Source organism: Drosophila takahashii, chromosome 2L (genome assembly GCF_030179915.1).
Source record: "Drosophila takahashii strain IR98-3 E-12201 chromosome 2L, DtakHiC1v2, whole genome shotgun sequence".
Classification (NCBI taxonomy): domain Eukaryota; kingdom Metazoa; phylum Arthropoda; class Insecta; order Diptera; family Drosophilidae; genus Drosophila; species Drosophila takahashii.
The window spans coordinates 12,876,418-12,897,027 of NC_091678.1; the positions used below are offsets into that span (position 1 = coordinate 12,876,418).

A 20,610-nucleotide genomic window follows, 5' to 3' on the forward strand; every position below is an offset into this window, starting at 1 on the left:
ACAAGTTTCTGGATCAAATTCGTTCATTTTATTGAAATCCCTTGCCAACATTCCTGTCTAGTCATCCAGCATGGATTTGCCCTTCGTTTCCTTCATGTAATACGTAAAGTAAACGAAGCTGAAGGCTGTGACACCTGCACACGACCACATAGTTGCGGATATTCCCCATTGTTTCATGCAAATTGGGAAAATGTTTAGCATAACGAAGACGAAGCTGCTGCAAACCACAATTGCCATTGAGGCTGCCTTGGCACGTATCTGTGAGATAAAATTAATGGTGAAATGCTCTCGATTTAAGGCAAATAAGAACATACCTTCACGGGAAACATTTCCACGAGGCTGACGAAGAAGCAGCCCACCAGTCCGATGTTCCCCAGGAAAATGTCCATCGACATGAGCAGCAGGGGTATCCAGCTGTACTCGCTGACGTCATGACTTTCCGCATATTTGGTGAAGCAACCAAAGGCTGTCAGGCTGATGGCCACGCCCCCCGTGGAAACCAACATGAGCAGTTTGCGGCCACAGATGTCGCACAGCAAAGTGGTCACATAGGTGCCCAAAATCTGGACAGCTCCAATTATGATGGTACAGGTATCGGGATCCATTGTGCTGCCCGACTTGGCAAATATGTCCGACATGTAGTTGACCATGGTGAAGAGACCGCTGAACTGATTGGCAATCAGCAGGACCAGAGCGGGACCATAGGCCCTGAGAGCAGGTCGTGAACCTTTTGAAAAAGATAACCATTATAAAGTTATACAACTATTTTTTCTCACTAAACACAAAAAAACCTGTTACCGTAAAATCGATATGGCCATGTAAATTTCAGGTCATGCAAAACCCATATCGTTTTATATTATTCTATAATATTCTTTTCGACCAGGTTAAATTTACTGGCCACATATCAAATTAAAATTGATTCTAAATAATGTAAAACCGATATGGCCATGTAAATTTCAGGTCATGCAAAACCCATATCGTTTTTACACATATTAAATTAAAATAATCTTAGAGATTGTAAAATCGATATGGCCATGTAAATTTCAGGTCATGCAAAACCCATATCGTTTTTACATTAAATATTCTTTTCGACCAGGTTAAATTTATCTGACCCCATATAAAATTAAAATTAATCTTAAATAATGTCATATCGATTTTTTTTTGGGTGTAGATATTGGCTAACTCACAAAAGTCCTTAAAAGTGATGTTATCCTGCTGCGTATCCCCTTTAGTTAGTGCAATTTTCATGATCTCAAACTCCTCCATAGCTCGGCTCTGATCGTGAATATTATCCGAGTCCTTGATGTTCTTATAATACCGGAATGATCTTTCAGCTGCCGAGTATTTGCCAATTCTTATCAGATGCATGGGCGATTCCTTGATGAACAGCAACACGGAAATGAGATAGCACAGGGGCAATATCAGCACTATCCAGGGAATCGAGTAGTACGGCAAGTGGGTGCCCATTATATAGCCCAATAGAATGCCGACATTGACCGATAACATAACCATGGCGGAGAATGTTCCTCGGATGCTGTGGGTAAGGTAGGTGAAATTATATGAGTAATGGTTTCTTACCATATAAGGTGACTATTACGTTAAATGACGTTAAAGTCCCGTCTTATCTTTTACACACAAGTCGCAGTGATAATCGCCCTGCGACAAGCCATAAATTATCCACTTACTTGGCATCTGCTATTTCACTGAGGAAAATGGGATGAACAATGTACATGCCACCGCCGCAGATGCCAGCCAAAAGTCTTCCCACGTACAGGTACTCTACACTCTGGGCAAAGTAGACCAGGATCCACAGGCACTAAAAGCACAGGCATTATAAGCAAAACATTTAACCTCCATTATTTGAATATTGATGACTAATTACCAAGTGGGGAATCGCAATGAATAGCAGACACCTTTTGCTGCCCAGGCGCCCGAGCAGGGACCCTATGAGAATATTGCCCGTCACCGAGCCCATTCCCAACATGGAGCCCACCCATGAGATCTCGAACTCGGACTTCACCTCAAAACCCACGGGCGAGTCCGATTGCAGTTTTCGCAGGGTGGGTGAAAGCCATCCGATGCCAATACCATGTGAAATGGATATGGCATTAACTGTCACGATGTCGTTAGAAATCATGGATATCAACAACGGATGGTAATCAATTACTCACTCAACAGCGTAGTCAGCAGCTGGTAGCGATTCCTGCGATTAAGCAGGCAATTCGGCCTTTGAAATAATTGCTTCAGCATTTTGTACCCTATAAATTCAACTTATTCGCTTTGCATTTAAATAAAACACCACACCGATCTTTATTCAGTCTTGCATTGGCCAGATATCGCTGATCACTGAAAGGGCTTTTCACCGGGGAATCGGCTTAAGTATCCGACTTTCCGAGTATCCTCTGGCCGTAAAGATAGCATACTGGCTTAGGCTAATCGCCCCAGGTGCGACAGTATTTGATAAACCATTATCTTTTGGAGTAAACAACATCTAAGCCTCCAGTAGCGATTTGCCGTTGGTCTCCTCCAGAAAGAAGAGGAAGTAGAGGAAGCCGGCGAACGTAATGCCACTACAGCACCACATGGTCACTGAGATGCCCCAAACAGCCATGCAGATGGGGAAGATTTTCAAAGTGAGGAACACGGTGCTGCTCAGGATGACCACAAAGGTGGAGACGCCCACAGATCGTATCTGGAAAAAGATTTCATATGAGAATTGAAAGAAGGTTTTTGTAGTTACTAAATATTAACCCACCTTGGCTGGAAAAAGCTCCACGAGAACCACAAAGAGGCATCCCACCATGCCAATGTTGCAGAATAGTACGAAAAAGGATAGGATCAGAAGTGGTAACCATCCAACCACGGAGAGATCAGTTCTATTCGCAAAGTAGGTGAAGCTACCGAAGGCCAGCAGGCAAACAGAAGCCCCCGAAGTGGAGGTCAGCATGAGGATCCTCCGGCCGTACTTATCGCACAGCAGGGTGGTCACATAGTTGCCCACGATCTGCAGGACTCCGATGATGATGGTGCACATACTCAGGTTCAAAGTGGTGTGCGATGCCGCGAAGACGTCGGATAGATAGGTGGTCACACAGAAACTGGCACTGAATTGATTGCAGATCAGCAGGACACCAGCCGAAGCATAGGCCTTGAATGCCGGTTTGGTAACTGAAATGAGATGGGGTTATTAAGTGACTAAATAAAGTTTTACTTATTGATTTTAAAGATTCGTATTACCGACATATCTAAATTAAATAAAAACTTTAATATTTAATAAAAAAGATATTAGATTGCAAGATTTAAAAATTTTATATTCAATGTTAAATATTCTACGTAAAGAATTTGATATTTAAATGGAAGTTTAAAATGTTTAATCTTACTGTAATAGTTAAAATTAATATTTTCATATTTAAATTTAATAAGAACCGCAATGTTTTCATCAAAAAAATAATATAGCAAAAAATATTTAAATTTAATACGAAACCTTTGTAAATCCAAAAAAATAGATAAGTGTACTTACTAAAATCCCTATAGTCAAATGATTTTCCCTTCTCGGTCTGCTCCTTGGTCAGCAGATACTTGAGTTCCTCAAACTCACTCTCCGCCTTGAGATCATCTCTCCTGATGTTCTTGTAGAACATAAACGATCTTTTGGCCGCCTCGAATTTGCCCTTGCGAATTAGGTGATGTGGGGTCTCAGGAAACAGAAAATTACAGATGAAATAACAAACGGGCAGGGCGATAATAAACGGCGGAGATGTAAAGTACTCCACACTTGAAGAAACAATATAGCCCGCCAGTACGCCCGTGTTCACCGATAGTAAGATAATGGACCCGAGGCGACCGCGAACGCTGAGAAGATTTATGGCCAGTTAGTTAATCAGCACGCTCCACAAAAAATAACACTCACTTGCTGTCGGCTATCTCGCTAATGAAGGTCGGCAGGACGACGTAACAGGCGCCACCGGTCATTCCGGCCATCAGTCGACCGATGTAGAGGAACTCCACGCTCTGGACGAAGTACACCAGGCACCAGAAGATCTAGATGAATCGGAGATTCCATTTAAAGTAATGGTGAAATAGTTTCGACGACTAAAATGCCGACTCACCGTGTAGGGCAGGGCTATAAAGAACAGCACCAGCTTGCGACCAATGCGATCCTGAAGAAACCCGGCCAGCAGATTGCCCACCACGCTGCCGATGCCCACGAGGGATCCTATCCAGGACACCTCATCCACGAGAACGGGAAAATCGAGGGGCGAATCTTCAGTTTGCAGATCCCTCATCACCGGCGACATCCAACCCACGCCCAATCCATGCGAGAAGGTGGCTATGTTCACTGGGAATTAGGAGACACTAAAGTGACTCCCCATCCAACCTGGATGCCATGGTATTCCTTACCCAGCAGGGTAACCAAAAACTGATTCCGATTCCTGCGGCCCAGCAGGCAATTGGGATTGTCAAAGACCGAGGCTAGGCGCAACTTCAACGTCATGATCGAGATGCTTTCTCCAGACTGAATGCGACTCATCTGCGCTCTGAACTTCCCCTTAAATATTTCGAAACCGGTTTATCTAAGACTGATAAGCCAAAGACTTTTATTATGATGTCTACCATATGGGAGCTACACTTGAAAAGACTTTCTATATATAAAACCGCACACTATATTTTTTATTATTTTTGTTTACAATACATTTGTTTTCAAAATTCTCAAATTTTTTAAAGAGAAATCCAAACATATTTTGTGTTTTCTTTTTTAAGATGACTTGCCAAGTCATTCGGCTTATGGTTGATCTCCGCAACTTGGCAGACAGTTTTGAAGCTCCATGTGATGTATCTCCCTCTCTTTTGAGTAGTCAAATTAACCCTCTAATAGCGATTTGCCTTTGGTTTCTTCTAGGAAGAAATAAAAGTAGAAGAAACAGAGAATCGTACTGAAACTGCAGCAACTCATGGTCACCGAGATGCCCCACTCAGCTACGCAAATGGGAAAGATTTTCAGGGCCAAAAAAACGGTGCCACTGAGCATTACTGTAAAAGTGGAGACACAAACTGAGCGGATCTGCAAATAAAAAAGTTAAGATAAATAACTGTTAAGAGTTCGATTTTAAAATCGATTTAATCGATGTTTTTGAATGATCGATAAATCGATTCCATTTTGGATTGTACGAAAATATTTTAACGCAATATACTTAATTAACTATTAAATTCTTAATCTATATTAGTTGTTTTTTAAATACATTCATTTGGTTTTTAAAATTTGTTGTTTTCGATTTCAAATCGAATTAATCGATTTTTTTTAGAATCAAATCGAAAAGAATCGAGTAAAAGTATAATCGTTTGCAGCTCTAATAGAGGGTACTTGATCGATAAACTTACCTTGGCTGGAAACAGCTCCAGGAGCAGGACGAAGACACAGCCCACCAGGCCAATGTTGACGAGGCATACGTAGCAGGACAATATCACCAGAGGCAGCCAGCCCACAGCAGATAGATCGTAATCCTGGGCGAAGTACGTGAAGCCGCCGAAGGCAGCCAGGCAAACGGAAGAGCCCAAGGACGAGACCAACATGAGGATCCTGCGACCGTACTTGTCGCACAACAAGGTGGTCACATAGGTGCCCACTATCTGGACGGATCCAATGACAATGGTGCACAGGGTCAGATTCAGGGTGGTGTGGGAGGCTGCAAAGATGGTCGACAGATAGGAGGACACACAGAAGCTGGCACTAAACTGATTGGCGATCAGCAGGACTATCGCAGAGGTATAGGCCCTGAAAGCGTTCTTGGTAACTATGGAAATAGGAAAATTATAAATATCATTAAGAGAATTTTACTAAAATTTGTACTCACCGAAATCCCTGTAATTAAAGGAAATAGCCTTATCTTTCTCCGCCTTGATTATTCGTATCTTTAAGTCCTCAAATTCACTTTCCGCCTTGATGTCATCTCTCTTGATATTTTTGTAAAACCTAAAGGACTTTTCGGCTTCTGCGAACTTTCCCCTGCGAACCAGATGATGCGGCGTCTCCGGAAACAGGAAGTTGCCAATAAAGTAGCACAATGGAAGGATTATAATAAACGGGGGTGTTGAGAAGTAGTTAAAGTTTGAGGAGACTATGTAGCCCGTCAGGACGCCAGTGTTTACGGTCAGCAGAATCATGGAGCCAAGACGTCCTCGAATCCTGTTTGGAATTTAAAGCAATTATTTCTAACATATCTAACACTCAATTTTCCCTTGGTTCGCTCACTTGTCGTCAGCAATTTCGCTGAGAAACGTCGGAAGGACGACATAGGAGGCGCCTCCTGTCATTCCGGCCAACAGGCGACCCACATAGAGGAACTCCACGCTCTGCACAAAGTAAATCATGCACCAAAACATCTGTGAAACAGGAAATCCCATAACAAAATTGTTTAAAATATACTTTATCTACTTTTACTCACCATATAGGGAAATGCAATACCGAACATGACCAGCTTGCGTCCAATGCGATTCATCAGGGTGCCGGCCAGAATATTGCCCAACATACTTCCGATACCCACGAGTGATCCTATCCATGAGACGTCCTCCACCAGAACGGGAAAGTCGAGGGGCGATTGGCTGGTGGGTAGATCCCTCATCACCGGTGACATCCATCCAACGCCCAGGCCATGGCAAAAGGGGGCGATGTTCACTGGTTATCAGAAAGTTCTTGAGAGGAATCATCCACCGGAATTGAAGTGTATTTCTTACCAAGCAAGGTTACCAGGAATTGATACCGATTCCTGCGACTCAGCAGACAATTGGGATTGTCGAAGAGCGAGGACAAGTGCATTTTCAGCGTCATAGTTCCGCTATTTGATTTCTAGAGGTAGAGAGTAACAACTGGCGATTTTACTTCCGCTTATATACCTCCCAAGGGGCTATCTAAGTCAGATAACCCCAAAAGCCACCTGGAATATATTTACATTTTTTATAGCCTGTTTGCAAAAACAAGTATTTCGGTAAGGAAAGACGATGGAAGGATTTATTAAACAAATTTACAAGTTTACAACCTACAACGTTTTATAATCCATAAAATATCCATATAAGTTACCCAATGCTCCTCTTTATTTCATCAGACAAATAGAACATCTGGACCAGAGTGATTATAAAAAAAAAACATTTCATTCGGCAAACAGCATCTGCATCATTTACACAGTGGTTAAGAGGATTTCATTTATAATATTTACAACGTTCTGCTTTAAATTAAAGTTTGTTTAACGATGTCTCAAATAATCTGTTATTAAAATAAAAAACATTTAATTTTACTTTTTTTTTATCGGTATTACCAAAGTGTAATAACAAGTCGACCAAAGATATTGCTGTGGTGAAATCATGGACAATTTTTGAAGTAAGTATTTTCACTAAAATACTTCTTACAATAATTCTTACAAAGAAATAAATAAATCCAACATCTGAAGACACATTTGTCTATCAATATGTTCCTTTAATAGTCTTGAATAATTTGTATTTTAATGCATTTTCAGTTATTTAGTTTTATAGTTTAAATTTATTTTTATTTTTCCTAGCAACCCATTTGAAAATGTAGCTGGTTAAGCCCTCGTTAGTGCAAAGATGTTAGATCTAAATCATGGACTATCCTTTGGTTTCCTGCAAAAGCATGCAGAAGTAATAATAAAAACAACATCAATAACATACATTTTTTTTATCTTTATTTATTTAGTTGTCCAAAATGATTTATGTTTTATTAAAATTAAATAACATTATTTTTACAGTATTAATTTTTCTTTAATTTCTTAGAGAACTCCAAGCTACTTGAGTCCTCAATGGTGCAAGGATGTTAGTCTTCAATCATGGACTTTCCTTTGGTTTCCTGCAAAAACAGCCAGAAGTACAGGAAAGTGAGTAGACCAGAGGCGGCGGAGAACCACATGGTTATCGAAATGCCCCAATAGTGCAGCATCAGGGGAAATAGTTTAAGGGTGCCAAAGACAAGGACACTTAAGAAAATCACAGAAAGCGAAGTGGCTAGGGAGCGAATCTGCATTAAAAAGAGGAAAAATATAAGTAATCATTATATAAGAATTTAATATTAATAGTACCCACCTTTACTGGAAAGAGTTCCACCAGCACCAGGAAAAAGATTCCGATCAGTCCAATGTTGGCCACATAACAGATGAAGATCATCAGCACCAAAGGCAGCCAGTTGTAATCAGTGAGATCATGGCTTTCGGCAAAGTATGTGAAGCAACCAAAGGCAATACATCCGATTCCCACTCCCAAAGTCGAGATCAGCATCAGAACTCGTCGACCCACGATATCCACCAATATGGTGGAGGTGTAGACCCCAACGATCTGAACTATTCCTATGATAATGGTGGCCGTGTTGACATCCACAATCGAACCGGAGGCCTTGAAGATATCGGACATATAGTTGATGAAGCTGAAAACGCCGCTGAACTGGTAGCCCAAACTGAGGACAATGGAAGCAGCAAATCCCTTGAGAGCGGGCTTGGTAACTACAGGTAATATGTAATAATAAGATTTATTTATTTTATATATAGGTATATTATTACTCACTGAGGTCCCTGTAGCTCAGGGGCGTGGCATTTCTGTTCTGTTGAGCCAGTACGGCCGAACGAAGCTCCTCGAAATTGACCTTGGATGTCTGTTCGCAGATTGCATCCCGCTGATTTCTATAGTATCTAAACGAGTTCTCGGCCGCCGAAAGCTGGCTCTTCTTTAGCAGATATGGTGCCGTCTCGGGTAACATTATATTGGCCATAAAGTAGGCTACGGGCAAGATTATGGCCAGAAAGGGTACGACATGATAGGCCAGATAAGTGCTGAGTATATAGCCAGCCAGTATGCCCAAATCGACGGATAACATCACCATCGAAGTGAGAGCTCCTCGAATGCTGCAAATCGGTAAATCCGTGAATTTAGATGGGATTTTCTAATTTTAGCTGTAAAAATAAACTCACCTGCTGTCGGCAATCTCGCTGATGAATATGGGAACCACCACATAGCCCGCTCCTCCGGTAAATCCGCACAAAAATCGCGCTGCATACAGGAAGTACACATTGGAGGCGCAGTAGATCAGAATCCAAATACACTAAAACAGGAAGTACTCCCCGTTATCGAGATAATTCTGCGACCAATTAAAAAGGGATTACTCACCGCATAGGGTCCGGCCAATAGGTAGATGCAGAACTTTCTGCCAGCCCTCTCAATTAGCAGAGCTATGGTCAAATTTCCGCACAGGCTGCCCAGTCCCAGCATCGAGCCCAGCCACGAAATCTCAGCGAGATTAACTTCAAAATCCAATGGGGAGTCGGGTGTTTGGATTTTGGTCAGGGTCGGCGAAAGCCAACCCACTCCGACGCCATGGCCAAAGGTTATGATGTTCACTGCATATGATTTGCATTGAGCAAACGAAATTCAGGGGAAAAGTAAGGGGCAACTCACCAATTACCGTGGCCAAAAGCTGGTAACGTGTTTTGTGCCGCAACAAAGAATTTTCGAAAATCGCAACCATTTTAGCCTTCCGAATGTCAGCCGCACTCTGGAGGTTCGCAGCAAATGCGATAGCGAGTGGTTTAAAAACCGAGCAGGCCGAGAAAAGCTCGCAGCTGAAGCCCTTCATAAAGTTTATATCCGCAATATTAGAGATCATTGTCTATATCCTCCTTTATTTTCTTTCAAATTGGCACACGCAACGTCACAAATTACTTTGTAAAGATAGGATGCGAAAGCTTTACACGGCAAATAGATTAAGTTAGACAAGATTGCTTTTTTGGCCAACGGGAATTTCACAAGGCAAACAATTATTTGCTACGTACTTTGAGACCATGAGACCATGAGACCACAAAAAAGGGGCCTGTCTGTCTGTCTCGCCTGGTCTTAAGCTGTAACATTTACGATGTTGGTCCAGACTCAACCGGCTATTTAGTAGATAAGGCCAAAGGCGGAAAACTTCTGGTAACAGAAGTTCACAGCGTTGAGAGGTGGCCGGTTTGAAAGAGTAATAAAATTTAAAGTAGCTGGTAAACAATTTGCCAACTTCCATGGCTACGTTTCCAACTGAAAAAAGTTTTACTTTAACTTTTTATAACTTTAGAAATCAGTATTTTAAGGGTCGGATACCTGTAAATACAGTTTGTGGTGTGGAACAAATATTTATTTTTCCAAGAAGAAAATTAAAACTTATCTAAACTTCAGTTAGAGATCAAACGTACAATTTAACTGAGGGAGGTTCTTCATTTTTGGATTTTGTGTAGTATACTTTTCAGCACAACAATTTCACAACCAAAACACATGTATTCACCCATATTTTCTTGTAAAATGAGTCTTTAATAAAAATACCTTGTATTTTATTTATTGTTGTTTTTATTCTTGACGCAAGTAAAAGGAAAACTAATTAAATAAAGAGCATTTTACATTCCATTTTATATTTGCCAATAAATAACTAAGTTTAATATTTATATTTTTTAAATGAATAACTTCGCAACGTATGGTTTTGATTTATTTAACTTATCTATCAGTGAAAAGCAAAGACAGAAAGTCGTTTACCTTCAATCACAGACTTTCCTTTAGTTTCAGAAAAAATAAAAAAGGAAGTTGGCGAAGGCAAGCAAACAAAAATCTTTTTAATGTTTGTTTAACTTTATTTAATTTATCAAACTGCAGTTCCTTGCACACACACAACGGGTTCAATCCTCAACCATTGATTTTCCCTTTGTCTCTGGCAAAAAGAACAAGAAGTAGACGAAGGTAAGCAAACTGGAGGTCGCCGAGAACCACATGGTCCAGGAAATGCCCCAGAAGTGCAACATGAGGGGAAACAACTTCAGAGTGCAGAACACCAGGATGCTCATCCAAATAATGGACACCGAAGTGCCAAACGAACGTATCTGAAACGGAAGTAGCTTAGTAACTAAAAAAGTTATGCCCTTTTACCCACCTTGGCTGGATAGACCTCCACGATGACCAAAAAGAAGAGGCCTATCAGTCCCACGTTGGCCAGGTAAAGGATGAAGATCATCAGCACCAAGGGAAGCCAATTCAAATGGCCGAGATCATGGAACTGTGCAAAGTATGTGAAGCAGCCAAAGGCAATGCATCCGATTCCCACGCCCAAGGAGGAGATCAACATCAGAAGTCGTCGACCCACAATATCCACCAAAATGGTACAGGTGTAGACCCCAACGATCTGAACTATTCCTATAATAATGGTGCATGTGTTGGGATCCAGGACCGAGCCTGATTTGGCGAAGATATCTGACATATAGTTGATGAAACTGAACACTCCACTGAACTGGAATCCAGTGCAGAGAACAGTAGCCGAGGCAAAGCCTTTCAAGGCTGGTTTGGTAACTAAAAACAGAAATTTTCCAATGAGTTTTAGGATATTCCAAGTGAGATATTACTCTTACTCAAGTCTTTGTAGCTAAAGCCGTCGGGACTGTTCGCCTGCTGAGCCAGAATACTCGTTCGCAGCTCATCAAAGTCTGCCTTGCTTGAGCCTCCCTTTTCGTTTTTGTAATAGCTAAAGGATTTTTCGGCCGCTCCAAGTTGGCTTCGCTTCAGTAGATATGGCGCCGTTTCGGGTAGCATTAAGCTGGCAATAAAATAGGCCACCGGAACTATAAGGCCTAAAAAGGGCACAACATGATAGGACAGATAGGTGCTGAGTATGAAGCCGGCCAGTATCCCAAAGTCAACGGACAGCATTACCATGGAAGTTAGGGCACCTCGAATGCTGTAGATCCGTTAATAAATTACACATTAAATATTTTTTTCCTCAAAAAAAAAACCCGGAAAACCCCACCTGGAGTCGGCCACTTCACTGATGAAAATGGGCAATACCACGTAGGCAGCGCCGCCAGTAAAACCGCACAAAAATCGAGCTGCATAGAGAAAGTAAATATTGGAGGCACTGTAGATTAAAATCCATAGGCACTGAAAGGAAAACGTTTAAGCACTTTAAAACAATGTTTTGCAAACCAAACAGCAAACTCACTGCATAGGGAACTGCCAGCAAATAAATACAGAATTTCCGGCCAGCTCTCTCCAATAGAAAGGCAATGACCAGATTGCCGCACAAACTGCCCAATCCCAGCATGGAACCCATCCATGAAATTTCATCGATGTTAACCTCAAAGCCCAAAGGCGAATCGGGCGTTTGAATTTTGGTCAGGGTCGGTGAGAGCCAACCCACTCCCAGTCCATGCCCGAATGTTATTATGTTCACTGCACGAAACCCACATGTTTAGATTGCATTTTTCATTCCAACCAACAATCGACTTACCAATCAAAGTGGCCAATAGCTGGTGGCGTGTTTGTGCCCGCAGCAAGGAGTTTTTAAAGAACTTGGCCATTGTTCCGTACGTATCAGCTACCTTAGAGTGCAGCTCACTTACTTATGGAATCGGGAAAATACTTGTAGCTAAATCTCACTGGGGAAACTGTAAACTTTATTATCGCACTATCGGCATTTGTTTGCTGTCTGTTTGCCCATAAAGATTACTCTCGACGTGGCAAACTCTAATTTCAAACTTAAAGATTAGGAGTGTCTAGTTCATTTCACAAGAGGTGTGTGCTGATAATTATTTTGTGGAGACACAACCCGCTTTTTAGTGAGATGCTAGGGAGAAAATGAGTCAATGATGATCTCTTTCGCTTTGAGAGATGGCAAATATTTTGCCAAGAACAAATTAGGTTTATCCCAGAAGTATACTACATAGCATTCAATATCTAATCCATTTTAAATATTTAATCTGAACCAGTAACGGTACTAGGATTTCGTTGCGGGGGGATTTTCAAACGAAAGTTTGTTGATGCAAATTGGTAAATTATAATTGGATAATTATCCTTTTCTCACATGAGTAGTTTATTTGGCCAAAATCGCCATAAAACGATTTAATGCTTTATTAATATGCTTTATATAAAATTAATTAGTTTAGCAGTAATTAGCAGTTTACCTAATAACAGAAATATAAATCGATTCTAATGATTTCTGGGTGAGAGCACAAAGCCATTTATTCCCTTCTTCAATTCACTAATTTTCACCTGAAAAAATGTGTAATGTCAATAAGGGGTTGGGTATTATAGTTTAAATAGTTCAACAAGGTTGATTTAAGCCAGTGGTCGATACAGAACAAATACACTTTCTGAATATTTCCTCCCCCAAATTAAATAATTCAATTATAATTATAATTCAACCAATCCTCATTAAAAAAATCATGAACAAATCTCGCCTAGATAACCGATCTTATCTTATCAACGATTTTAACTTGTTAGAACAATCTTTTGTATGGCAACAGCTGTGGAAGATCAAGGTTGCCATATAGACAACCGATTGTTGAAGGTGCTTTTTTATATTTTTCAATTTAACAATCATGTCAATTGTGCAAGTTTTGCATACCTTTTCCGAATCGAACAGAAAGTGCATTCTTTTTTTTTGAGATTTTATTCAAAACAATAACAAGTGATTTACAAATTAATTATTAACGCTAAAGGCTAGCCAAGATGGCTTCAACTGTTTTGCCCTTTGTTTCGGGCACAAAGATGGCGATGAAAACAGCTGCTGAGAAGGATAAGCTGGCGAACATGAAGACGGTGCCGTGCATTCCCAGTGTTGCGGTGAAAACGGGCATTAACTGAATTTTAAGGGAATTTCAGTTGTTAATTAAGAAGATGTTACAGAATATTCGAATATATCTAACCTTGATTACGCAGGTGGAAATCAGCCAGAGCACCGACATGAGCAGCATTATCGCCGTGCTCCTTATCTTCTGGGGCATTATCTCCGATATCACCAGGAAGGGCAAGGATAGCAGGCCGACGGCTGCGAGAAGCAGCATAAACGAGAACCCGGCGATGGGAACCCAGCTGAACGAGGCCACGTGGTAGCCGGTCACCTGTAGGTAGCTATAGATGCCCATGGCACTCTGGCCAAGTCCAATGCCCACTGCCGAAACCAGGAGCAGCAGCTTTCGACCCAATTTATCTACCAAAAGGGTAGACAGATAGGTGCCCACCAGCTGGATGCCACCCACTATGATGGCAGCTATCGTGGGCTTCAGACTCGATCCCGCCTGCTCGAAAATCACAGCCGTATAATTGAGCATAGCGAAGCATCCGCACAGCTGATTGAAGCTAATCAGTCCAAATCCAATCAGGAAAGCCTTGCGCGTCTTGCCCTTGGCTGGTAGAAAAATGTATAGAAAAGGAAAATTAGATAAAAAGGATCATAAGTTAGAGTCAAAGATATTTTATATTTGTTTAAAATGTCTGCAAAAAAATTCGTATACGCACCGTTAAAATTTAAAATAAATATTAAAATTCATATAAAAATGTTTCTTTTAGTTCATTCAATTCATTTAGTTTTTTGTTTACCGTCCGAACCCTTTAATTTTAATTTTAAATTTATATTTATTATTAAGTTAAATCATTTTTTTTCGCATAATTTTACATTAAGTATACGCCACGTGAAACAATCCAAGTCTGGCGGTTCTTCTCTGTGTATTTCATTTTAAGTGTTCCCAAGTATTTTAAATAAAATTTGTATCATATTTAGGCCCCTCTGTGTAATTTCTGTGTAATTTTAAAGAACCCTTTTCTAACTTGTAAGACATAAAACTATAAAACTATATCACTTTTCTCAATATCTCACCAAAATCTGCCCAGGTCACTCCGGTGGCTTCAGCATCGTCATCATCGGCATCCCCAGCGGGTTTCTCAGTGGTCTTCAGCTGCTGCAGTTCCAGCTGCAGCTCCTCACTCAGTTCCTTGGCCGGATTTGACTTGATGTTGCGATAATAGCGCAGCGAGTGCTCTGCCTCCTCGACCTTATTTGTTTTGGCCAAGTACTGCGGTGTCTCCGGCATGAACCAAAAGCAGCCCACAAAGACGAAGGACAGCGAGGAGACGATCCAGGACACTTGGGCATAGTTGAAGTAGTAGCCCAGGATGAAGGCCAAGACGACGCCAAAATTGCAAGTGAGCACCAGAAAGACGCCCAAAGTGCCGCGAATGCTAAAACAGGAATACTTGTTTAATTTCAACAAATAAATACACTTTATAAACTATATAAACCCACTTGTCTGAAGCAAGTTCGGAAATGTAGATGGGTATTACAGTGAAACATCCTCCGCCGGCAGCTCCGCCAATAAATCGAGCAATTATTAAATGCATTGGGTTGCGGGCAAAGGGTATAATTACCCAACCCAGCTACAATTACATTTAATTTTAATTACTGTAGTGAATATTTTTTGGAATTTTTCCATAGATAATTACCAAATTCGGCAATGCCATCCACATGAGACTCCATTTTCTGCCGATTTTATCCGCCAGCCAGGTGAACAAAAAGGTTCCGAACAGCCCGCCCAAACAAATATTCGATGCCACCCATCCCTGATCCTTGGGGCTCAGAGGTCCAGTCTCCAAAGGACTATTCTCTGCTGCCAATTCCAGAAAACTGGACGAAGGCCAGCCACAAAATGCGCCATACGAAATTGAAATTATGTTTACTGTGCAGGAAAATGGAAAATTAATTATAATTAAATCTATACTTATTTGAGTTTTGATTTAGTTGTTGTAGCTGAAATTCACTACACGCTTTTTAAGAGCACTACACAATTATTTATTACACTTTGTTTGGTACATTTACACATATGCTTAAAACTTTCCGGAAATTCGCTGACATTTTTGTAGTGCTTCTGAACTTTTTACTAACCACTTATGGCAGCTAAGTACTGGTATTTGTCACCACCGGCGGCGCTCATTGTGTCGAATCTAGTTTAATAAAAATACTATTTCTCCGTTATTCATAGCCCGACGAGGACTCGTCGTTTTGGTTGGTATGTTTTTTCCGGATACCCGGCCGTCAAAAGTCCGTAGGTGCTGGCGTTTAACTAAGCGAAACCAGTGGCTGGATGATAATATTTATATATTGCATTAGATCGTAAACGAGCTTAGTTCAACTGGGGAGCAGAACGCGAGTGGCGTAGATTATAGACCGTTATCACTACTTCATTATGCTCTGGCGAAATGAGAGCAGAAGCAGAAGCGAATCCACTGTCACAGAAAATAGTTAATTATTGCCGCCCGGGGTGTTAATGCAAATTTGTTGTTGCTTACCCTCGGCCGATTATAATAGTGTACAATTATTTTTACGGCTTTTGTTTGTTTTTTCCTGATTTGATATGCGTTCAATGAGAGGAGTATCTTTCTCTTTACAACTGGTGTATATTTTCCTACCGTAAAGAGAGGCAATATTGTAAATCAACCGTACGCTCTAATCGTGGCAAATATTTGCCCAGTCAAGATACTCACCGCAAACTCAGTCGCGCATTTACCATTTTTGGCAATCCCTCTGGGCCTTCTTAGCCGTAAACACGTAAATTTTGATTATTTAGAACAGTCGGATGAACTTAATCGGACTGTTTACCATGCGAAAGTGATGCGTGTTCCAGTGATCGTGAACATGAGAAACTGGGTGCATTTCGCGGCAGCGGTGCCATTATAATCCCTCGTTAAGGTATAGTGATTTCTCGTTAAAAAAGACAAAAATCTATCAATAATAAAACCAATTAATCTTCAAAGAACAATACTTAAGGGGAATTTTAACGTCGTGTTACCTTTTATTAAAAATGATTACTATTACCTTTATTATATTAGATTATCTAGTTTCATTTGATTAGATTACATACAAATAATGTAATCTAAAGTGCTAACGTGAGACAAGCGTTCATCTCAAATTACTTGATAGCCATTTCCTGTCTGCAGATTTCGGAGGTCTTTTAGAAACTAACACGTGTACAGAGTGCCTGGTGATATTTCATAACAATATCTTTCCAGACTTCTGAAGAACCACTTACCGTAAGTTTTATCACAAGTAATATTCACTTGGGGTAAAGTTTTATGACGAAAGGTTCTTTGCAGACCGTAAAAGCGATAAGAACCGTAGCCAAATAACAAGATTCGGGGTGGAAGATAAAGCTGTGAACCCAAAACTCAAGTGACGTGCGCGACATGCTGCTCTATTGTGGAATCCAATTCCGGATCTTGCCGTTGCCAGCCGGATGAGTAATCGGTGGTCAACTATTTTACCTGTATACATTTCATTGCATACTTTTGAGAGTTTGTTAGTCGGAGCTAGAAATAAATCCCTGAAGGTCGTATAACAAATGCTGAAATTTTGACTACATTTTATTTAACACTTTAAAAATTTAATATATCAAAAAAAAAAATAATTAATTCCAATAGTCAAAAATCAAGCAAGCATCATAAGCCCTTTAATTCCAGGATACCATCCGTAATTTAGTATTATATCATTTAAAAATGTCACATTAATTTTATTTCAATTTGTTTTATACTTTTCTAAGTGGCTCCAGGGAAAACTTAAACTAAATTCGTTATTAATATCGTACGTAAAGCTAATGGGAGTCAATACTCGAGCATCTCAGATGTGGGTGGCAATATGTCCGTTGGTCACCGCGGATCCTTTGGCCACTCCGCCATCATCGACATAACCCAACTCACGTTGCACTGCCGAAGGCCGACGATTGCGTGTTTCCGGCAAAAGTGGCAGCGAAATAAGGCCCACGAATATGGAGGCGCCGGCAAAGACCCACAGATAAAGAACCAGTCCGGGGGCGATTGTGGCCTTAACTGCATTAAATGCCTGCAAGTAAATCCCTTTAATTAATTTACTGCACACGTGCTTGTTTTCATTACACACACCTCAATCATGCCGAAGAGCAGCAGCCAGGAAACAGCAGATGCCAGGGAGTACAGCAAGTCGTGGAGCTGCAAAAGGATTACCGAACATTTAAAAGCGGGATTAATTTTCAAATGCCCTCGTATAATTAATCTTTCCACTCAGGCTCTTCTGTACGTAGCTTAAATTTGTTAAATATTTATGTAGTTGAAACTCATAGTATTTCGATAAATTTACATAAAACTTAGATTATAACTTTAAATTAAAACTAAAAAAAAAACAAACTGCTTAAATTGTCGAAGCAATATTGGTACACAAAAATATTTTCAGAAACTTTGATAATATTTTTTCAATGAAAAAGTCTTAATTTTAATCCACCTCCAACGATAAAATCGACTCACCTTAGTGGGCAAAACCTCGCTGCTCACGACTGCCGCCAGGGGATAAAGTCCGAAGCTCACAAAAGCGAGCTGTATGGCCAGCAGGATAATGGGCAAATACCGATCCGCCCAGCTTCCCAGAAGCCAAAGTCCACCGTAAATCTTGAATAACGCCAATGCAATAACTGCAGCTGCAGCAAATAGGGACGAGAAGCAGAGCAGCAGCTGCAAGAAATGAAATTAATTCAGCATAAGTTGTATACCGAAAAAAATCGGAGTTAATGTTAAAAAAATGTAAGTTCTTTTAAAAAGTTGGAAATGTTGGTTCTTTACAAGCAAAAAAAAGTTTGGAATACAAAACAAATGCATTGTTATATATAAAATGTTTTCTAGATTTTTTTGTTTGTACATACAATGAAAAACAACTTTAATATTAAATTGATATTCAATAAAATATTTGTAATGGGCATTAAATTGTGAAAATTGAGCTAGCTTCCTTTCTTGTTAAAAGTTATAAAATTACATTTAATTAAATCAAGCCGATACTAACCTTTCGCGGCAGCCGCGGACCAACGAGGCGGGCGAGGAGCGCTCCAATGCACTGGGCGCTGGCCAGGATTACATAATTGGTTTCCGTGGAATAGCCGGTCCGTCCGAGGAAATCGGCTGCGTAGTTTAGCTCCACAAAAACACCGCTCAGCTTGGCGCAGACGGTCAGTAGAAAGCTGACGAAAGTCAGCCGGATGATGTAGCCATGGGACATGGGAGTGGAGCCCACGTTCTTGTCCTTGCTCCTCAGCTCGGCCTGGAACTCACCCAATTCGCTGAGATACTCCGGCTTCTCGCGATCGTCAATATCCCGAATGCCGCGATACCAACGCAGCGATTTCTCCAAGCTGGCTACATTATTCTTTCGCAGATAGTAATGCGGACTCTCCTGGACAAAGGGAAAGGTCATGGTAAACACAAAGGTCACGGCACAGCCGACGATGTTGACCAGGTCGTAGGGCAGGTAGAAGCCCAGGACGAATCCCATCAGGATGCCCAGCGTGCGCCACAATTCGATGGTAAACGTTAGCCTGGCTGCTTTTTCCCGAGACTCGGCAATCTCATTAATGAAAATCGGCAGAGCAACAAAGGCGGCTCCAGATGCCACGCCCGCAAAAAGGCGGGAGGCGTAGATGTGAACTATATCGTAGCCAAAGTGGATGCAGGCCCAGCCAGACTGGAAGGGAAAAATGTTTCACATTTAAGTATTACGAAGCCTTCATGTTATTCCTCACTTTCCACTTTAAAGAACAAAATTCCTAAATGTATCTCCTCTGTTTGCTGTTTTGAGTCCTGCCAGCCGTTGAGCAAAAGAAATCAAAGAATATGACCAGAAAAAACCTAATAGCCCAACGAAAAATATAGGAGAACAAGTTTAAGGCATTCTTTGCTTGCAATTTTTTTCCTCCCAACTCAGTTCTGACATTGACATATACTTTTCCTATCCTTTACTTTTTTTTCCAAAAAAGGCAAGGTAAAAACTTACAATTTGTAGCAGTCCAGCGCAGAGCAGCACGGACTTGGGGCCAATTTTTAGAGCAAGGACACCCGATATCAAGGCCCCAACGGCGGCACTGAGGAAGAGGTATCCCGTCAACCAGGCAGTTCCCGCCGGATCGGTGGCCTCGTTCAACGGAGTCTTCTCCTCCGACTCATAAAGGGCCATGTGGGCCGGAGTAATGCCAAACATCAGGCCAAAGTTGAAACAGAGAATATTGCCTGCAAAGGAATAAATTGATTTAATTTTCTAATTCGTTAATAGAAGGCTAAAGGGAGTACGAGGGAGATGGACATATACCATTTTTTTGATTGCGCATAACTTTTTAATGAATGATCCGATTTAAAAAATGTCTTCTACATTTTAATAGGTATAAATATTCACAACAAAATTGCATTTATACTTCTCGGAAATCTTTAAAGATGTGAGCGCCAGACACATTATAAAATCGTTAGTGGGCGATTGTGGGCGTTAGAGGGGGCGTGGAATATGTGTGGAAAATCTCAACCTTCTAGCTTTTGTAGTTCCCGAGATCTTTGCGTTCATACAGACAGACAGACAGACAAACAGACAGAAATTGTATTTCTTTAAAGAATACAGAATATTTCAGGTGATTAAATTAATCATGATTGATGATTTTAGTTGTTGATGATTTGGCAGTGTATTGTATTTTCCCAATTTTAAATGATTAATTTTAAATCTTACCTAAAGCCGTGGCAATACTCTGAATGGCCGGGCCACCCACCCTTTTCGGTAGGCACATGCTGAAAGGATTTGACGAAAATAGCTCCTTAATCCAAAATCCAATGGCGAATGGGAAAACACCTGCAATCCGCTGCACTGACTACTGAACTGAGAATCCGTTAATGGATGCTGCGGGGTATTTATGGCTTATGGGATCGGCGGCGTTATCTTGCCCTTGTCCGGAGATAAGGAGCCCACTATGCGCCACCAGTTGAACCCCAAACCGCGGGCCA

At 41.0% G+C, this 20,610-nt stretch overlaps 7 protein-coding genes across 7 annotated transcripts; all 7 read right to left on the reverse strand.

The window, feature by feature from the left end:
• Nucleotides 1-13: 13 nt before the first annotated feature.
• LOC123003266 (facilitated trehalose transporter Tret1) lies at nucleotides 14-2,295 on the reverse strand. Its single transcript, XM_044395297.2, has 6 exons — nucleotides 2,172-2,295; nucleotides 1,883-2,112; nucleotides 1,686-1,816; nucleotides 1,188-1,534; nucleotides 315-727; nucleotides 14-258 (listed from the first exon to the last, which is right to left on the reverse strand). The coding sequence occupies exons 1-6, from the start codon at nucleotides 2,248-2,250 to the stop codon at nucleotides 58-60; spliced, it is 1,401 nt and encodes a 466-aa protein (XP_044251232.2). The 5' UTR covers nucleotides 2,251-2,295; the 3' UTR covers nucleotides 14-57.
• On the reverse strand, nucleotides 2,286-4,516 carry LOC108067053 (facilitated trehalose transporter Tret1). The gene is made up of 6 exons (XM_044395296.2): nucleotides 4,402-4,516; nucleotides 4,110-4,339; nucleotides 3,911-4,041; nucleotides 3,521-3,852; nucleotides 2,756-3,168; nucleotides 2,286-2,692 (listed from the first exon to the last, which is right to left on the reverse strand). The coding sequence occupies exons 1-6, from the start codon at nucleotides 4,493-4,495 to the stop codon at nucleotides 2,492-2,494; spliced, it is 1,401 nt and encodes a 466-aa protein (XP_044251231.1). The 5' UTR covers nucleotides 4,496-4,516; the 3' UTR covers nucleotides 2,286-2,491.
• A 231-nt stretch (nucleotides 4,517-4,747) lies between these two features.
• LOC108067072 (facilitated trehalose transporter Tret1-like) lies at nucleotides 4,748-6,841 on the reverse strand. Its single transcript, XM_017155902.2, has 6 exons — nucleotides 6,733-6,841; nucleotides 6,444-6,673; nucleotides 6,251-6,381; nucleotides 5,853-6,184; nucleotides 5,380-5,792; nucleotides 4,748-5,062 (listed from the first exon to the last, which is right to left on the reverse strand). Exons 1-6 carry the CDS (start codon nucleotides 6,824-6,826, stop codon nucleotides 4,862-4,864), a joined length of 1,401 nt encoding a protein of 466 aa, XP_017011391.2. The 5' UTR covers nucleotides 6,827-6,841; the 3' UTR covers nucleotides 4,748-4,861.
• Nucleotides 6,842-7,789: 948 nt separating this feature from the next.
• Nucleotides 7,790-9,554, reverse strand: LOC123003200 (facilitated trehalose transporter Tret1-like). The gene is made up of 6 exons (XM_044394961.2): nucleotides 9,451-9,554; nucleotides 9,163-9,392; nucleotides 8,967-9,097; nucleotides 8,563-8,900; nucleotides 8,089-8,501; nucleotides 7,790-8,023 (listed from the first exon to the last, which is right to left on the reverse strand). The coding sequence occupies exons 1-6, from the start codon at nucleotides 9,518-9,520 to the stop codon at nucleotides 7,823-7,825; spliced, it is 1,383 nt and encodes a 460-aa protein (XP_044250896.1). The 5' UTR covers nucleotides 9,521-9,554; the 3' UTR covers nucleotides 7,790-7,822.
• A 1,122-nt stretch (nucleotides 9,555-10,676) lies between these two features.
• LOC108067148 (facilitated trehalose transporter Tret1-like) lies at nucleotides 10,677-12,502 on the reverse strand. The gene is made up of 6 exons (XM_044395281.2): nucleotides 12,293-12,502; nucleotides 12,005-12,234; nucleotides 11,813-11,943; nucleotides 11,418-11,743; nucleotides 10,946-11,358; nucleotides 10,677-10,895 (listed from the first exon to the last, which is right to left on the reverse strand). Exons 1-6 carry the CDS (start codon nucleotides 12,360-12,362, stop codon nucleotides 10,695-10,697), a joined length of 1,371 nt encoding a protein of 456 aa, XP_044251216.1. The 5' UTR covers nucleotides 12,363-12,502; the 3' UTR covers nucleotides 10,677-10,694.
• A 964-nt stretch (nucleotides 12,503-13,466) lies between these two features.
• LOC108067140 (facilitated trehalose transporter Tret1) lies at nucleotides 13,467-15,888 on the reverse strand. The gene is made up of 6 exons (XM_017156036.3): nucleotides 15,722-15,888; nucleotides 15,283-15,515; nucleotides 15,086-15,216; nucleotides 14,660-15,021; nucleotides 13,710-14,191; nucleotides 13,467-13,643 (listed from the first exon to the last, which is right to left on the reverse strand). Exons 1-6 carry the CDS (start codon nucleotides 15,768-15,770, stop codon nucleotides 13,497-13,499), a joined length of 1,404 nt encoding a protein of 467 aa, XP_017011525.2. The 5' UTR covers nucleotides 15,771-15,888; the 3' UTR covers nucleotides 13,467-13,496.
• A 1,501-nt stretch (nucleotides 15,889-17,389) lies between these two features.
• On the reverse strand, nucleotides 17,390-20,465 carry LOC108067131 (facilitated trehalose transporter Tret1). The gene is made up of 6 exons (XM_017156024.3): nucleotides 20,339-20,465; nucleotides 19,622-19,854; nucleotides 18,638-19,312; nucleotides 18,109-18,312; nucleotides 17,731-17,796; nucleotides 17,390-17,671 (listed from the first exon to the last, which is right to left on the reverse strand). Exons 1-6 carry the CDS (start codon nucleotides 20,394-20,396, stop codon nucleotides 17,450-17,452), a joined length of 1,458 nt encoding a protein of 485 aa, XP_017011513.2. The 5' UTR covers nucleotides 20,397-20,465; the 3' UTR covers nucleotides 17,390-17,449.
• Between the last annotated feature and the right edge of the window lie 145 nt (nucleotides 20,466-20,610).

Bases quoted from the DNA above. Each gene is read 5' to 3' on its own strand.
- LOC123003266 (XM_044395297.2), bottom strand. From the start codon at position 2,250: ATGCTGAAGCAATTATTTCAAAGGCCGAATTGCCTGCTTAATCGCAGG. The intron at 2,113-2,171 runs GTGAGTAATTGA...ACATCGTGACAG, and splicing joins GCTGCTGACTACGCTGTTGA to TTAATGCCATATCCATTTCA. The intron at 728-1,187 runs GTGAGTTAGCCA...CTTTTTCAAAAG, and splicing joins CATCACTTTTAAGGACTTTT to GTTCACGACCTGCTCTCAGG.
- LOC108067053 (XM_044395296.2), bottom strand. From the start codon at position 4,495: ATGACGTTGAAGTTGCGCCTAGCCTCGGTCTTTGACAATCCCAATTGC. The intron at 3,853-3,910 runs GTGAGTGTTATT...AAATCTTCTCAG, and splicing joins AGCGAGATAGCCGACAGCAA to CGTTCGCGGTCGCCTCGGGT. The intron at 2,693-2,755 runs GTGGGTTAATAT...ATCTTTTTCCAG, and splicing joins TGGAGCTTTTTCCAGCCAAG to ATACGATCTGTGGGCGTCTC.
- LOC108067072 (XM_017155902.2), bottom strand. From the start codon at position 6,826: ATGACGCTGAAAATGCACTTGTCCTCGCTCTTCGACAATCCCAATTGT. The intron at 6,674-6,732 runs GTAAGAAATACA...TCTGATAACCAG, and splicing joins ATTCCTGGTAACCTTGCTTG to TGAACATCGCCCCCTTTTGC. The intron at 5,793-5,852 runs GTGAGTACAAAT...CTATTTCCATAG, and splicing joins CTTTAATTACAGGGATTTCG to TTACCAAGAACGCTTTCAGG.
- LOC123003200 (XM_044394961.2), bottom strand. From the start codon at position 9,520: ATGGTTGCGATTTTCGAAAATTCTTTGTTGCGGCACAAAACACGTTAC. The intron at 8,502-8,562 runs GTGAGTAATAAT...TATTACCTGTAG, and splicing joins CCTGAGCTACAGGGACCTCA to TTACCAAGCCCGCTCTCAAG. The intron at 8,024-8,088 runs GTGGGTACTATT...TTTTTAATGCAG, and splicing joins TGGAACTCTTTCCAGTAAAG to ATTCGCTCCCTAGCCACTTC.
- LOC108067148 (XM_044395281.2), bottom strand. From the start codon at position 12,362: ATGGCCAAGTTCTTTAAAAACTCCTTGCTGCGGGCACAAACACGCCAC. The intron at 11,359-11,417 runs GTAAGAGTAATA...TTCTGTTTTTAG, and splicing joins CTTTAGCTACAAAGACTTGA to TTACCAAACCAGCCTTGAAA. The intron at 10,896-10,945 runs GTGGGTAAAAGG...CTTCCGTTTCAG, and splicing joins TGGAGGTCTATCCAGCCAAG to ATACGTTCGTTTGGCACTTC.
- LOC108067140 (XM_017156036.3), bottom strand. From the start codon at position 15,770: ATGAGCGCCGCCGGTGGTGACAAATACCAGTACTTAGCTGCCATAAGT. The intron at 15,217-15,282 runs GTAATTATCTAT...ATGTAATTGTAG, and splicing joins GGATGGCATTGCCGAATTTG to CTGGGTTGGGTAATTATACC. The intron at 13,644-13,709 runs GTTAGATATATT...CTTAAAATTCAG, and splicing joins TTTCCACCTGCGTAATCAAG to TTAATGCCCGTTTTCACCGC.
- LOC108067131 (XM_017156024.3), bottom strand. From the start codon at position 20,396: ATGTGCCTACCGAAAAGGGTGGGTGGCCCGGCCATTCAGAGTATTGCC. The intron at 19,855-20,338 runs GTAAGATTTAAA...ATTCCTTTGCAG, and splicing joins GAGTATTGCCACGGCTTTAG to GCAATATTCTCTGTTTCAAC. The intron at 17,672-17,730 runs GTGTGTGTAATG...ATTTACTTGCAG, and splicing joins TGCTCTTCGGCATGATTGAG to GCATTTAATGCAGTTAAGGC.